Source organism: Narcine bancroftii, chromosome 2 (genome assembly GCF_036971445.1).
Source record: "Narcine bancroftii isolate sNarBan1 chromosome 2, sNarBan1.hap1, whole genome shotgun sequence".
Lineage (NCBI taxonomy): Eukaryota > Metazoa > Chordata > Chondrichthyes > Torpediniformes > Narcinidae > Narcine > Narcine bancroftii.
The window spans coordinates 50,657,617-50,674,796 of NC_091470.1; the positions used below are offsets into that span (position 1 = coordinate 50,657,617).

The window sequence follows — 17,180 nt, forward strand, 5'->3', positions numbered from 1 at the left end:
ATTTTCTTATTTGCTAGTTTTCTTATTCCTCGCCTCAAAAGTTTCAAGAAAAACAGCGACAAGGCACCTGAAAGTGTTAAATCTTCATGAAATCTGGGCTTGAAATAAACCGGCGTCCAAAGACAAGATGGACAGGCTTCTTGTTACCTCATTCACATCAAACACTTTCAAAACAAATGCACAAATTCCTTAAATTATGATCTCTTTATTCTGTACAAAAAAGTGAGACTTGCAAAACAATATGCCAAGTGCAGAGTTGCCCAGAAATAGAGGCAAATCTACTCTTTTGAGCTTTCCTCCTTCATAATGGATAATCATGGGATGGAGGAGAATTTTAAAACAAGTCCTTCAATGCATCTGAACTAAGTTTTGGAAGGAAAAACTAAATACTGAATAAACCCACACACATTTCTGTTATACATTTCTCTTGAATGGATACGTCAACACACCACGTAAAACTGAACTGATGCCATTAGCAATCTCAACATATCCTCTAAATACTATCATGGCTGTAAACTACATTAATGCAACTTTCTGGGGCCAAAACACTTCATTCACATTTGAGGGGCTCCTTTATAATTGTATACCACTTGTCTTTGCAAAGGAATTGGGGTGCACTTCTTTAAGGCTTGGCTATTTTATATTTATCCATTAGTAAGCTTTTCAGTCTCTCAATAAACACCACTTTCGCATAAAATTGTGATGATTTGTCAAAGGAAAAGTCTGGGTTAGACTCAGTCTCAGAAAGTACTGAACATTTAAGTGCATTAACTGCAGTATACAAGACGTACACTTAGCTCCATTTATAAAAGCAGACCAGTAAAAAGGCACAGCAGACAGCAAACTTAAAAGTATGTAATAGTTAGATCTAACAGAGCACATCTATAAAAAGCAGTTAGGGTGTTCAATAGAACTGTTAGAATCAATATCTAGAAAGTAAGTCGAGGTTTATTTAAGCACAGTAACTTCAGAATAAATTAAGATCAGAAATCATCATGGGTTTCAAGATGTTTATTTCACAAAGTTACTTTAAACTCAATGACCACAAGCAGTACAGTTACCATGGCAAATGTTTGATACTGCAGAGCAAGTAAAATGTGTCTTATTTCTTTCACTTGTTGAATTTTGTGGTGAAAAAGGATGATCAAGATACCAATGTTTCACAAGTCTTCTTGTTGCTGCATTAGAAGTGGAGTCTAATTAGCACTTCTTTTATTTTGGATACAGAAGATTCAATGCCGAATATAGGTGGGGTGGGGGGGGGGGGGGGGAAGGGAAAAATAATAGAATCATGATCTTACACAGAGAGATTATTTTAAAAGTCAGAATTAGCTTGCTTCATGGCAATAAGTTAGGAAGCTAACAGTGCAGTAATTGGGACGATGGCAGTTCTAACACATTCTGATCACAGCGCAACATTTATTTATCCAAACTCACAGAAAGAACATTACTCTGACCCCCAGAAATTTGTATTTAAGAATTCCAAACCCAGATTCATGTTTTCCTCTGATGGATATGGGAACAAGAATAAATACGTGCATGCTTATCCGGACAATCACTCAGTTTGAAACTCTTGCTGAGTATATGGACTAATTGATAGAAAAAAAAGGCAGTTTAAAACACTCATTGTCATGCAGTTTCATCATAGCAAGTTACTCAAATGGGAAACGCAAGTTATATTCCTGAATTTGGCTTGAGGTTTCGCCCCTTCAGTTTTTACATGACCCACTCTAAACCCCAATCTCACCATCTATAACACTGACAAAATTGATATTTTAGGTGGCCAATTTAAAAGAAGATAATTTTCATCCTTTGTAAGATTATGCAAGATTTCATAACTTTCTCATTCTTCTACATTTCTTTAGGATTGAAGATGACTTGCTTTCACATTGTTTCTATCAGCTCGAGGTGCTCATTGCAGTCTTTTTGACAGTTGGGGGTAAATGATGCCTGTTGAGGTGGACAGGGGAGCAGTTTGTGAGGTTTGCATGCCTTGTGCTACTTACACTGGCTTTCCGTGAGCTTTTCACACATGGATTCAGTGATCTCAATGCCAACCCAAGAGCTCCTTTTCCACTCTGAGAATCTTTGACCACTGATTTCCAAAAGTCAGTGGAAAGATGGCATTTCCTTTAAGCAGGCTTTGAGCACATATTTGAATCTGTTTTTCTGTGATGGTAATCTCTTCCATGACCAAGTTCCAAATAACATACACCAGTTACAACATTCCCTACAGATGGAACACACACAAAAAGAGCAACATTTCTCTTTTTAATGAATTAAACAAAGGTTTAAAATAAGTGATTTCATTCTTCTGCTTAGTACAAATCTAGGAAATAGCATTTCCAAAGCAAATTTTTCCCTACTCTCAAAATGGATAAAGAGATTAAACTATCTCTTAAGTCTTGACTCAGATAGGGATGCTGATAATGAGAGCTAGGTGTCTGTCATTCTTGGCTGCTCACATAAGTGTGTGGCTGAAGTAAAGCAGAAACACTGAATGTGTTTTTCTAAAGAGGTATTATGGTGACCCAGGGCAGCAGGAGTTCAACTAAAGTTCAGGAGATGTTGCCAGCAGTTAGCGCTGCAGGAAGGCAAAATTACTTCCGGATTCACCTCTTCTTTCCACTGTCAATGCTGGCTGTGGTGTGGTGAAAGGTTATAATGTCTTCAGGAAAGCAATCTTTCAATAATATTCCACGCTCACGATGACAGTCCAGCTCCTCAATAAATCCGCACCAGTAGATCACTAATCCAGGTCCAAATCTGAAAATTAGATGCAAAAAATACTTTTTAAGTTAGATTTGGAAAATTTGCTTGTGTTAATTAAACTCCTTTTGCTATATGGCATTTCAATTGTTCACACAGATAACCACACATTGAAGGTGAAAGCTTGTCAAGTGAAAATGTACAAATGCAGGTTCATACCCTGAGATCAAGCATGCGCTTCATTGAAGATTTCCAGGAGGCATTGACAGGGTGCTGCATCAAATGCTATTGGAGAAAATAAAAGCTCATGTTTTGCTGGTAAACTATCAGCATGAATAGAAGATTGGTTAGCTAAGAGGAAATAAGGAAAATCATTGAGAGAAAATTGCACAGACTTCTAACCAAAATGGGCAGGCTGTCTTACGATGAAAGTTGAACAGGTTAGGTTGTATCCTTTGATGTGTAGGAGAATGAAATATGGCTTGTTTGAACATATCATGAGTGTGTTTGATGAAGTGCATACAGAGAGGATGCTTCCCTTTAAGGCAGAAGCAAGGACTAAGAGCCACCATTCTAAAATTTTTCCTGTCATGGGCTCATGAGACTTTGAACTCATTTCCTCAAAAGGTGGTGGGAGCAGAGTCACTGAATAGTTTTAAAGCAGTTAGGTTCATGTTAAGCAAATGGGTGAAAGATTACCGGTTGGTGAGCTTGCAGGTTTGAGATTAGTCAGAACAATTGATTTAAGAGCACGTGAATTTGGAGCAGAAGTCCGCTACTCAGCCCCTCGAACCTGTCTCGTCATTTAATATGATCATGGCAGGTCTGATTGTAATCTGCAAAGCAAACAGGCTCTGGTTCCTGGACGAAAAGCAACAGGGGATTTGTCTATTTTCCCTCTTGCATTTAAAAACAAATTTGTGGAGGATTTATCTGGGAAGTGAATCAGAGTGTGCTAGATGGCACAATTCCACTCATGTTGTTGGTTCGTCAACAGCATTGGTAGCTGCCAAATCTGACAAATTAGGTCAAAAGACATATTTGCTAAAGAAAATGAGGAGTTAAAGTGCACACTTACTATTTCAGTGATTTCAGCCAAGATCAACAAACAAAGCTAAATCTTACCCATGTTTCACCCTGTGCTTGATGACAGTGGCTGAAATAATATGTCAAGCAGTGCTATTTTGAAGTGGTATTGTCATTGGATAGGCTCTGGGTCATTTTGCAACCTCAGAATTCTCCTTTTGTTATGTTATAGCACGTTCTTCACCTTGAATTTCCTGGAAACATGTTTTTTCCTCTCTCTAATGCGCGTAGTACTCCAAGAAAATGAACTGTCTCTGCATACTCCTTGCCTGAGGATACAATAATCTGCCTCTGAGGGGCTGTCACTTCCCAACCATTGGGAAACTGTGCCAAAAGGCAACAATTACAACCACAGGATTTCTGTGGAGACTGTAAACTAGTATGACAATGTTGTAGCTTCCATGTGAAGGGGGAAGTAAGAAAATAACATAAAAGATAATGGATTGCATATTTACTGTGCACTCCAGCAAGAAAATGTACTGAGAGACATTACCGATTGCTGAGGGTATGTTTTACCTTTCCTGGATGCACAAACGGTAATAGTATTTATTGGTCCACATTAGCATCACACTTTGCAAAGAAAATATATTTTGGGACCAAAATAGCAAAAATAAACCAGAATATCTGAATGTTTAAAAATTAAATACAATTTCAATATTTAATAATCCTTTGCTGTTGCACTTGACTGTCAATTTTGTTTCTGTACATAAAAACTTGACTATACTAATACAAAATGAAGGTTAAAAAATTCTAAATCTAGGAATTGCGACCTTGCCTTTAAATGTATATGCTGAGCCCACCAGGCAATCTCAGGAAGTAGCCCTGTGGAATAGTTGACCCATCAGGAAGTTAGGACCTTCAGCAAGAGTTCATAAAGATGCAATCACTATCAATCAGAACATGTCACCACTTGGCCTGTACATTAGAATTAGAGTTGTTTCTTGCAACAAGAACCCAGCATGTTGTTAAATTCTCTGCCGACGTTCAAGCAAAATCAGCCAAAATTAAGAAACCATTTGAAATAGCAGGAAAAAAAAGTTATAAGGTAGAAATGCTCCATTATTGTTGAATGTTCCCACTTCCGATCGCCTTCCAGTACGAATCAAGTGCATTTATAACACAGTAAATCTGGAAGGATCATATATTTTCATGTAAATTTCATTCTTCAAACAATTTCACAAATTGTTCAATTAAGGACTTAAATGGTTTCAGTCAGTTCAGCTTGTTCAAAATTAAGATGATGGGAAATAATGGAAATAATGGGAAATAATTACTGACATATTTTGAAAATTAGAGGTCAATTATCAATTAATGACAATCAATAACTATATCTTTCAAGTCTTCAAGTCAACATATCAGAAATAACACAGTGTAAAACATACATAAACAATTATTTATTACATATTAACCAAGTGTACAAAGAAAAAAAATCTAGAATTAGCATCCAAGTGATAACATGATGTGTCCAATTATAATCGGCTTGTTACTTATCTCAGGGTCTGTCTGCCTAGAGCAATTGAACCATATCTCCTTTAAATGCTGCCTGGATTAGACACAATCTACTATGTAGAAAGAGTATCCCTGACTTTTTCCCTGAAAATCATATCAACAACTTAAATCATAGTATAATGGGAAATTACCAAATAGATGATGCAACATTTTAATAGATCTACTGAATAATACTTCTAAATGTGGATTTATTGGAAGTTACTGTTTTATGTTCCAAATGATTTTGTCAATCAAATGCAAGATTGTTTAAATTTAAGCCAGGGTTCAAAAATTAAATATGAACTGAGAAATTCCTACTGTGAGTTCAACTATTCTGTCTCAATATACAGACAGTTTTGCCACATCAGCTCTTTAGTTCACTTCTCTTATGATTTTGCTCAAGACTGAAAAAATAATTAACCCCTAATTGAAATTAATTTGAACTTTGACACAAAAGTTTCAGATCAATTTTTTTTAGGTTAAGTTTTAGACCTTTACCATCTTAGCACCTGAAATGCAAATGAGAGCCACAGAATATCACATTTTAACCTGAACTTTTTGAATAAATGGTAATAAATGGTTATGTATTCAAAGTATAATTATATTTTGTGACCTGTGAATAATATATAGAAATTCTTTCTTAATACTTTCCATATCCAGCAGGGTAGTCCAAACCATAGCTGCCAATATCACACCTGAATAAGTTGTTCCTGTTTCATTCCAGGCTCACTACAGTACATTTATTAGCTAATCATATATTCACAATACTATTGGCTGTCCAAATCTTGCCCCAGGTATTGAATCGTGATGAACATGTAAGCCAATTTCTGGTAATGACTACATTGTTATGCAGCATGAACACTGTCTATTGTCCATATTTTATTAGTTTTAGTGCTTCGATGAATTTTTGTAATCTTTTGAATTTTGCAGCTGTTAATATTCAATTTAGTGAATGAATTTTGTGCAGTTATTAGTTACTTTGTGTCCACTAAGTTTTTGAGTAGAATTTATTCTTTTATTTTCATCTTTTAATGATTCTGACTGATATAAATTTTTATAAAACTCTTTAAAATTTTCATTTATTTCTTGTGATTTATATGTAATCCTATTTGATTCTTTCTTAGTTGCTATAATTCTTCTAGATACTTGTTCTGTTTTTAATTGCCATGCAAGAACCTTATGTGCCCTCTCTCCTAATTCATAATATCTTTGCTTAAGTTCTCATTATATCTCTATTTTATAAGTTTGCAAAATATTATTCTTTTTTTCCTTCATTTGATTGTATCTAATTTTTTTCTATTATTTATTTTTCAAGTTGTTCTGCTTCTTGCATATAATCTTTATTAATCTCAAATGTATAACATTATTTTACCATAAAACAAACTTATTCATTACTGAATTAGAATTAATTAAAAAAAAAATCGGTATTTGCCTTTCCATAAACTCACAAAAATCCTTCCTTTTTAACAACATAGAATTAAATCTCCATCTATAAGCTAGTTTCACTCTATCTTCTATTGATATTTCTAAAAATAAAGGTGAATGGTCTGATAAAATTCTTGATTTATACTCAACTCTATTTATTCTTCCCTGAAATTGTGCTGATATTAAGAAAAAATCAATTCTGGAGTTAGAATCATGCCCTTTTGAATAAAAAGAATAATCCCATTCTTTTGGATGAATTCTCCTCTATAGATCTATTAATCTCATATCTTTCATTAAGGACTGTGTAACTTTACCTTTAATAAAGTTTCTTCCAGATATATCCAACAATGGGTCAAGACAAAAATCAGTCTCCTCCTATTAATACATTTTCATTGGCATTTGTTAAATTCAAAAATGTTTTGTACAAATTTCTCATCATCTAAATTTGATGCATACATCTTCAAAAAAGTCCAAAATTCAGAAAAAAATTGACATTGTACTATTATATATCTACCTATTGGATCTGTAATAATACTTAGTTTTTTTTAACTGGAAGGTTTTTAATTAATCAAAATTGCTACCCCTCTGACCTTGGAATTAAATGAAGATGCTGCAACATGTCGTACCCAATCGCTTTTCAATTTTTGATGTTCAATTTCAGTTAAATGTGTCTCTTGCAAAAAAGCAATATCCACTTTCATCTTTTTCATATGTTCCATTAATTTTTTTCCTTTTAATCAGATTTTTAATCCCATTAATGTTAATACTTAAAAATTTGTCATTTCACCCATTAATTATTATGACAATTATACCATCTACACCCATACCTCATCTCTTCCAACTCCTAGTTCTACTACATTATCAATTTTGAAACTATTGTTATTAATTATTCTAGATGTAAAGAACATGAGAAAAAGAAAGGAAACCTCGTAAAGAAAGAAAAAAAGAGACCCCTGCTAATGTGGTTATAAATATAAACACATTAGTCCCCTCCATGTTATGGGCAGTGGTTAGTGCCACAAATGCACACATGAATTGACAGCTATCAACCCATCCCTCCCTGCTCTCCTGAAGATATTGTTACATTTTAATAACTTAAACATAAACAGATCACCTTTTATCAGTTACAGATATTACTGTTCAAAATGTCCTTCAAATTGCACTCTTCTGCTCAGCTCTCATCTCCTCTTCACGACAAATGTCTGGCAGAGAGTTCGCATATTGTTCAGCATTCTTTGGTTCAACAAAGAACTTGTTTTAGCATCCTGGAACAAAAGCCTTCAGGGTTGCTGGATATCTTAAAACAAAACATAACCTTTTTTCCCACAGTACATTTTTAATTAGATTAAATTCCTTTCTTTTCTTCAATTAATAAGTTATATCTAGAAGAAAATAATGTTATTTCCTTTATATTCTAAAGGCTCTTGACCTTTCTTTGCTTGTTTTGCTGCCAATTCCAAAATCTTCTCTCTTACTTGATAACAAAGGAATGTAACCAGTATTGAACGCGGCTTTTGATCTGATTGTGGTCGAGGACTTAAGGCTCGATGTGCTCTTCCTATCTCAATACCTCCCTGAAATTTTTTGACTCCAAAATTGTGGGATCCAATGTTGTAAAAATTGTCCAATATCATCTCTTTCATCCCCTTCTTTAAGTCTAACAATTTTTATGTTATTTCTTCCACAGAAATTTTCTAAAGCATCCAGTGTTTGGGTCATATGATCTTGAACAGTAGTAAAATTAATTTGCATATTCCCCATCTGATCTTTAATTGAATCAATTTCAAATTCTGTTCCTTATCTTCAAATATTTTTTGCATATTCACCGCTACTTCCTCTACATGTCTAGCTCTAACTTCTATTTTAACATTAAAGCTCCAGTTAGCTTTATTTCCTTCATCATTGCCTTCAATTGCCTATCCAAATCATGCATACCTAAAGACTTAACAGTTTTACCTTTTCTAACTTTCAGCTGTCTTCTGGCTCGTTCTGATTTTTCTTCTTCAATTTCTTCTTCTGATTGCAAAACCTCCTCAGAATCACTAGAATTTGATTCTTCTTCTGTTTCTTCTTCTTCTTCTTGTTGAAGCAGTTTGCATCTGCTTCCTTCTTCCTTGCGCAGGCACAGAGACACTTCTTCTTGAGGGACCTCCGACCATTGTTGGAGGTGGCTTGGTGTCAGAACGTCTTGAGTCACTCCAACCACGGACTTCTTCAGGTGGGTCGCTATCTTTGGTACAGCTCCTGGATCCATCTTCGAGGTAGGCCTCTCTTCTTTATCTTGTTGTAGTGTTTGTTGTTTTTCTCTTGAGCCAGCAGCAGCTTTTTCTTTCTTTAGAGACATCTTTAGGGTGTTCTCTGTTAGTTTAAATGGTTTTTTTTTCCCTCTTTTCCTTCTATCTCTTTATTTAAAAAATTTTTTGAAAACATTTTTCGGGAGAGCTGGGTTCTCCAATGTGACACAACACCATCACTTGGCAAGCCCCATTCCAAAACCTTTTTAATCTTAACATGAAGTACTGGATGTAATTTTAATAATCATTTTTGTCTTGTTTTTTAAAATTTATTTTACCCCCATCTAACCTACTAAAATAAACAAAAAAACCCAGCAAAAATAAAAAGGCGGGGCAGTCTAAACTGAGAGTTCATTATAACAGATCAGTACAAACTATTTATCTGGTCCTTGCCAATAAAAAAAAAACCCAGAAATTCAGAACAGTCTGGAAGATAAAGTCAAAATACAAATACAAATGAACTCGTATGAAAATAGTTTATAAAAGGATGCCAAGTCTCTTCAAACTTAACAGAGGTTTCAAAAGTGCAGCTTCTAATTTTTTTCTAAACTTAAACATGACATAAACTGAGAGAACCATTGCACCAAAGTAGGAAAATGAGGATAATTCCATTTAATAAAAATGGTTCTTCCGGCCAACAGTGTAATAAATGCTACAACCCGATGTGCAGAGGTGGGAACTCAACCCACCTCTGGAACAATAATTCCAAAAATAGCAGTCAATGGATTAGGTTGCAATCTAATACCCAGTACAAATGGCAAAGTCTTGAAAATATCTGTCCAAAACTTCTCAAATACAGAGCAAGACCAAAACATATGTGTTAGTGTGAACGAACATTAGGAAAGATACGGGCCAATTTATCTTTCGACATATGAACCTGATATACCACTTTAAAATGAATCAATGGGTGTCAGGCACATAATGAAGAGGAATTAACCATTTCAAAAATCTTTTCCCAAAGTTCCTTTGGGAAAGGTGATTGAAGTTCCAATTCCCAAGCTCCTCTAATTTTATCATTAGAAATCAATTGCAATTTTAATAAATTATTGTAAATATTACTCATTAAACCCTTATGGGAAGGATTCAAATGAGAAAAAGAGTATCAACCAAATGAAGTTGATATGATATAGGAAAGTTGGTAATATCTTATTCAAAAAAACTTCTAACTTTGAAATATCTAAAAAAATGTGACATATCAAAAGACATTAAGCATACATCTATAAACAGATCTAAAAATAGACATTCCTTTGCTTTTCCAAAATGAAAAGGCTTGATCCATTATAGATGAGAAAAAATAGTTGAGATAAATAGTACTAGATAAACTATATTTTTATATCAAAAAATTTGCAAAATTGAAACCAAATCATGATGTATGTTCAAGTATTGGGTTAAAGGTGTGTCCACTAATCTTTGAAATTGTAAAAGGAAGAGCAGCTCCCAGTAAGGAAGCTAATGAATACCTCTGTAGAAATTTCAACTCCAAATCTGTCCAAAAAGGGCATTAAGTTTGAAAGAATAATATACCCAGAAAATAATATATCGAATATTAACTGCCCAATAATAAAATCTAACTTTTGGTAAAGCCATACCACCATCTTTCTTTAATTTCTGCAAATGAAATGAACTCAACCTAGAATCCTTATAATTCCATATATAAGAGGACATTTTAGAGACAATATTGTTAAAAAGTGATATAGGAATAAAAACTGGAGCTGTTTGAAATATATACAAATATTTAGGTAAAATTATCATCTTGATAGCATTTATACAACCTATTAAAGTTATGGCTAATGGAGACCATCAAGAAAGTGTTTGCTTCACAGTCAATCAAAGGGAGAAAATTAAATTTGTATAAATCTTCAAGTCATCTTAACCCCAAGTTATGTAAAGTGTTTTTTTACCACTCTAAAATGTATATGCTCCTAGATAGGCACATGCATATTCATTAGAAATAGTTCACTCTTGTGGAGATTCAATTTATATCTTATTTTTTGAATATTTTATTTAAAATTTTCTCCATACATGCAGTAATCAAAATTCATATAATAGATTGCAAAAGAAACAAATCAAAAGTTACATACATGATGGTATTCAGCCCCACTCCCAAACCCCCCCTCCCTCAAAATAGTCAATATAAAAGATATAGCTATACAAATGTAGAAAGAAAAAAAGAAAGAAATTTTTTAGGATTGCACAGAGGTATGTCGTCTAACACATGTAAATAAACATTCTTCCTTACAACTCAGGAGAATCTCACAGGTCTAGAGGGACAGAAAGGACATTATTACAAATTTAAGCCTAATATTTGGGTATCAGGGCACCAAATTTTCAAAAAAATAGGATATTTAATTCTCAAGCTATATGTGATTTTTTTTTCCAGCGGAATACAACTTTGAATTTCTGCATGCCATCTTGGCATACATAAAAAACATATGATTTTCAAGTAACTACAATACATTTCCTTGCCACTGCTAATGCTACTTTAACAAATTTTCAACTGATATATTGATATTTTTAATTTCGGCTTTTTTTCTTCAATAAAAATGTCCAAGTTTTGCAGAAAACCCACTCCTGCAACTTGTTCCAAAAAATTCTGTAACTCTACCCAAGAAGATCTTAAATTAGGACAGTGGTTCCCAACCTTTTTCTTTCCACTCACATACCACTTTAAGTAATCCCAATGCTATTGGTGCTCTGTGATTAGTAAGGGATTGCTTAAGGTGGGATGTGAGTGGGAAGGGAAGGTAGAGAAACTCTGCTCTAGAACCAATTGTTACTGAAATATTTTGAAGTATCAAGGCAAATTGTCATTGCCCCATTTCCTTTGGAGTTGTGAAACTGTGCACATAACAAGTCAATTAGGTACAATTAAAACAGTAGTTTTCAACCTTTTTCTTTCCACCCACATCCCACCTTAAGCAATCCCATACTAATCACAGAGCATCTATGGCATAGTAAAGTGGTATGTGAGTGGAAAGAAAAAGATTGGGAACCACTGAATTAGGACAAGACCAAGTTGAAAGCAAGAAAGTTCCTACATCTTCACCACACATAAAGCATTGATCTGATAAATCTGATTTTATTCTATTCATTTTCTGTGGGGCAAGATATAACTAATATAAAAATTATACTGAACTAATCTATATCTTACACTAATATATTCCTACATAGATCTGCCCATATTTGCTCATTGATTGAAATATTCAGATCTATTTCCCACCTTTGTCTGGACATGAACTCCTCGTTTAAAATTTCTACTTGTAATAAAGAAGTAAACTTTTTAACAATTCCTCTTCTAATAAGGAGTTCTACTCCAGTACAACTAGACAACCACATGGTTGATCCTAAATTATCCCTCAAATACGCTCTTAGTTGGAAAGAACAAAACAGAATCTTACGAATTATACCATATTTATTTCTCAATTGCTCAAATGACATTAATTGACTCCTTTCATAACAATCTTCAACATTTATAATCTCCTTATGAAACCAACAATCCAGAAATTGATTGTCCTTTGAAAAAGATATGAGGGTTTATACATCCTCTTACACATATTTTTTTCCACATAATAATCAAGTGTTTCAATAATGGTGTATCTTTATCACCAACCATTAATTTTGGTTCCCACTTATACATAAATTCTTCTGCCTTTCTCTCTCCTATTTTATTCAATTCTATTTGATTTCCCCTTTCAAAAAAAGCAAGAAATCTCATTTGAACTACTCGATAATAATTTTTAAAAATAGGAAGCTGTAGGCCTCCCAATTCATATTTCCATGTTAACTTCTCTAGAAACGCTTGACATTGTATCTTTCCAGAGGAATTTCCTTACATATTTATTCAATTCTTGAAAATATTTTTTGAGGTATTAAACTAGGTAATATTTTGAAAATGTATTGTATTCTTGGGAATATATTCATCTTAATACAGTTAACCCTTCCCACCAAAGTTATATGTAAATTCATGTATTGTATTCTTGGGAATATATTCATCTTAATACAGTTAACCCTTCCCACCAAAGTTATATGTAAATTCATGTATTTAAAAAAATATTTTTATATAATAGTAAATAATTTAAATTGTATAGATTTTTCAAATGATTATCCATACGAATACCTAAATATTTAATACCCTCTTATGGTCATTTAAACTGAGTATCCCTTTGCCATTGAGTATAATTACCTTCCGTTATTAGCATAATTTCACTTTTATCCAAATTTACTTTATAGCCCGAAACTTACCCATATTCTTCCAATTGAACATATAATTTTCAAAAAGATGGCTCAGGTTTAGTCAATATACTAAAACATCATCTGCAAATAAATTACTTTTATGTTCTTCTTGACCAACCCTAAATCCCTTCATTTCCAAATCACTCCGAATTGCTTGAACAAGAGGTTCTATAACTAAAATAAACAAAGCTGGAGACAAAGGCCATCCTTGTTTACTTGACCTAGTTAATTGAAACTGGTGTAGATATTTGTCCATTAGTCACTACTTTAGCTTTAGTATTATTATACAGTGCCTTAATTTAATTTACAAGATTCAATCCAAATCCAAATTTTTCTAACACCTTAAACAAAAAAAGTCACATTCCAATCCATCAAACGCTTTTTCTGCATCTAAAGCAACTGCAAAGCTTAAATCAGCTCTTATGCTAAATGAATTATACTGTTATCTAGCTACATTTTCCAACGATAGTCTCTTTTTTACAAAACTTGTTTGATTTATATTTATTAATTTAAGCAGCAATTTAGTGAATCTATTTGCCAAAATGGTTGCAACAATTTTATAATCCACATTTAATAATGAAAAAATTTTTATAAGATGAGGGGTTTAAAGGATCTCTATCCTTTTTAGGAATCACTGTAATTTTTGCCATCAAAAATTATTCTGGCAGAGAATTGGTTTCCATCACCTGATCTAATACTTGCATAAGTATAGGAATTAACATATTTTTAAATTCTTTATAGAATTTATGCAGAAATCCATCTTCTCCCAGAGAGTTATTACTCTGTATTGAACCCATTGCTTCCCTCACTTCTACTTCTATAAAAGGAACATTCAGCACAGTCTGCTCTTCCAAACTTAGAATAGGCAACATTATCTGTGATAAATAACTATATATTTTATTTTCTTCTTTTAAAAATTCCAAACTATATAATTTCAAATAAAAAATGTTAAATGATTCATTTATTTCTTGAAGCTTGTAAGTGACATTAGTATTCTTTTTAAATGCATTGATTATTCTTGAGGTTTTGTTCTGCCTTTAATTGCCTGCCACATTGACCACCGCCAGTGGGCTGATAACGCCTCAAACCGTGCATCTTGGCGCCTCACAGTTTGGCGGGCAGCAGCCTCCTTTGAAGAAGACCGCAGAGCCCACCTCACTGACAAAAGGCAAAGGAGGAAAAACCCAACACCCAACCCCAACCAACCAATTTTCCCTTGCAACCGCTGCAATCGTGTCTGCCTGTCCCGCATCGGACTGGTCAGCCACAAACGAGCCTGCAGCTGACGTGGACTTTTTACCCCCTCCATAAATCTTCGTCCGCGAAGCCAAGCCAAAGAATTGTTATGCCATCTCTCACCTACTTCGCAATATCTTTGTTCTTGTAATTGCTTTCTTAGTCTTATGTTCGCAATGTATTATACTAAAGTCTTTTATTAATTAATTATCTATGTTTATCTTCAGAACCCCATTTTTTAGATCCTTTTCCAAAACTGTTATTTTTATTTCTTATTGATCAATGTCTCTCATATAGTCCTTTTTACTTTTATAAGTAAAACATAATTTGGCCTCTTTAAAGCATCCTATATAATAAAATGATCATTTCCCAAGTTCACATTGCATCACAAAATGTTTGAATTTTTGTTTGAACAAATTCATAAAAATCTTTTTTTTTCAGTAATAAAGAATTCAATCTCCATCTATAAATTGTCATTTCCTTTTTGTCAGAAATAAAACTTCTCACACATGAGTCTCTTTAAAACTGATGACACGACAAGCTTTATTTACAAGTCTGCAGAGTTGGACTCAACTGGTTTCTCACCAGTTAAGCCCCGATACATACAGTGCATTGATTTTTATACCTTTATTATTTGCCCTTCCCCTTCTTATTAATACTGTTTTAATTGGTTAGTATTACAAAAACATTCTAAGTATAACTGCATTATTAATTATCACGTTCGTTACGTACGCTGTGAATTCTACATTCACTGAATTCTGTTTCTCACACTTCTTATCAATCCTTTGTCTCCTGCATGTCTCTCACTATGACCATGAAAAGATAGGTTTAAAAAAACATATTTAGCAGCTCCTTCTGTCCTTGACTGCTAGTAAACTCTCTGTCCGTTCTGGCTTCCCTGTTTATGATTAATCATCACATTTTAACTTAAGTCTTTTTAACCTAAATTCTCTATATCACACTTTTCAGGCATTTCCACTGTTATTAACAAAGGAGAATAATCAGATAAAATCCTCACTTTATAATCATCTTCAAGAATCCAGCTTGCATTTGTACTAAAATCAAAAATAAATCAATTCTAGAATAGGAATCATACCTACTCAAATAAAATGAACAATCTTTCTCTCTTGGACGAACCCTCCTCCATATATTATATTCTAATCTTTCATCAAAACCAGTGTAGCTTTAGCTGCTTTTGCTCATGTTATTATTCAAGTAGATCCATCTAACAATGAATCTAAACAAAAAATAAAATACCTTCCTACTAAAATATTCTCATGTTCTTCTGCTAGATAAAGAAATGTTTCTTGAATAAACTTCTCATCATCAATGTTTAGAGAATACAGATTTTTAAAATGTCCACAATTCAGAAAATATTTGACATATATAACAAAATATATAACATTTTGAATTTTAATTCGAAGATTCCTTTTTTATTAAAATTGCCAGACCTCTTGTCTTAGAATTAAATGAAGTCTCTATATGTTCAACCCAATCTCTTTTTAATTTCAAATGTTCTTTTTCAATTAAATTTGTTTCTTAAAAAAAGACCACATTAACTCCCATTTTCTTAATATGTGTTGAGACTCTCTTCCTTTTTATAGACCTATTTAATCCATTAACTTTAAATTTACAAACTTCATTACCTTACTCATTTCGATAAAACATAATCAATCCCCTTCCATCACCCCCCGCAAGTCTCCTCTAATTCCAATAAGTAACATTTCATTTTCCAGTACGCATCTCCTCCAGTAATTCAGATAAAAGAAAAAATGGAAGTAAAAATACAAAGATTATATACTCCTATATTTATAATTATATTGATATAAAAGAAAACCCTCCCAATAAGTGTTGTTTAAATATTCAACACTACCTTCCTCTGTTTTACGGGTTGTGACCAAAGTCACAAAAACACATATAATTCCACAGCGATCAGCACCCCCCACTTCTACCAACTTCCTTGGTACATTTAATAAATAAATTTTAATTAATTAATTACCCACAATTATAATAGCTTTCCAGATATCAAAAAGGAAGAGAAGAGAAAAAGTAATATTTTGTATTATTTCTTCCATCTTAGGGAAAAAAATAAATAGTTTATCCCATCAAAGATACAGTATCTTCTTGGATTTGCACTCTAGGGAGACTCTGAACAAATTCTGCTTGAGCAAATTTAGAAAAGAATAGATTTTGGTCTCCAAGAACAAAAACCTTCAAAGTCGCAGGTTAACGAAGAACAAATTTATAACCTTTATCAAAAATAATTTTCTTAGCCGGATTGAATTCTTTCCTTCTCTTCAGTAAATCTTCATTCAGATTGGAACAAATAAAATTCTATCTCCTTCCCATTGTAACGGGCCTTGCTGTTCCCTTGCCCCTCTCACACCAAGCCTCAAAACTTTCTCTCTGTCTTGATAACACATGAATTTAATTAATATAAAATGTGGTCTTTGATTTGAAAGAGCTTTTGGTCTCAGAGCCCTATGAACTCTTTCAATTTCAATAGGATTTTCAAAGTTTTGTTTTCCCAAAACTTCAGGAATCCATTAAAAAAAGGTGAATTGCATCAGGATCTTCTTTCCTTCCGGAATGCCTACTATTTTAATATTATTTCTTTTGCTGAAATTCTACAGTACATCCACTTTCTCTAAAAGCTTTTGATTCACTGTAATTAAACCAGTAGTTGTATTTCCCACAGGTGATACCCTG

At 33.3% G+C, this 17,180-nt stretch overlaps 1 protein-coding gene across 4 annotated transcripts in view; it reads right to left on the reverse strand.

The window, feature by feature from the left end:
• Nucleotides 1-996: 996 nt before the first annotated feature.
• Nucleotides 997-17,180, reverse strand: part of cdin1 (CDAN1 interacting nuclease 1) — a 217,450-nt gene continuing 201,266 nt past the window's right edge. For 2 of the 4 annotated variants that reach the window (XM_069916648.1, XM_069916651.1), the window contains one exon: nt 997-2,766. In XM_069916648.1, the coding sequence (XP_069772749.1) occupies nt 2,613-2,766 (154 nt within the window). In that variant the 3' untranslated portion in view covers nt 997-2,612. Of the gene's footprint in view, nt 2,767-4,570; nt 4,652-17,180 lie in introns of those variants that run through there. The other 2 variants (XR_011351217.1, XM_069916650.1) reach the window with 2 other exon arrangements.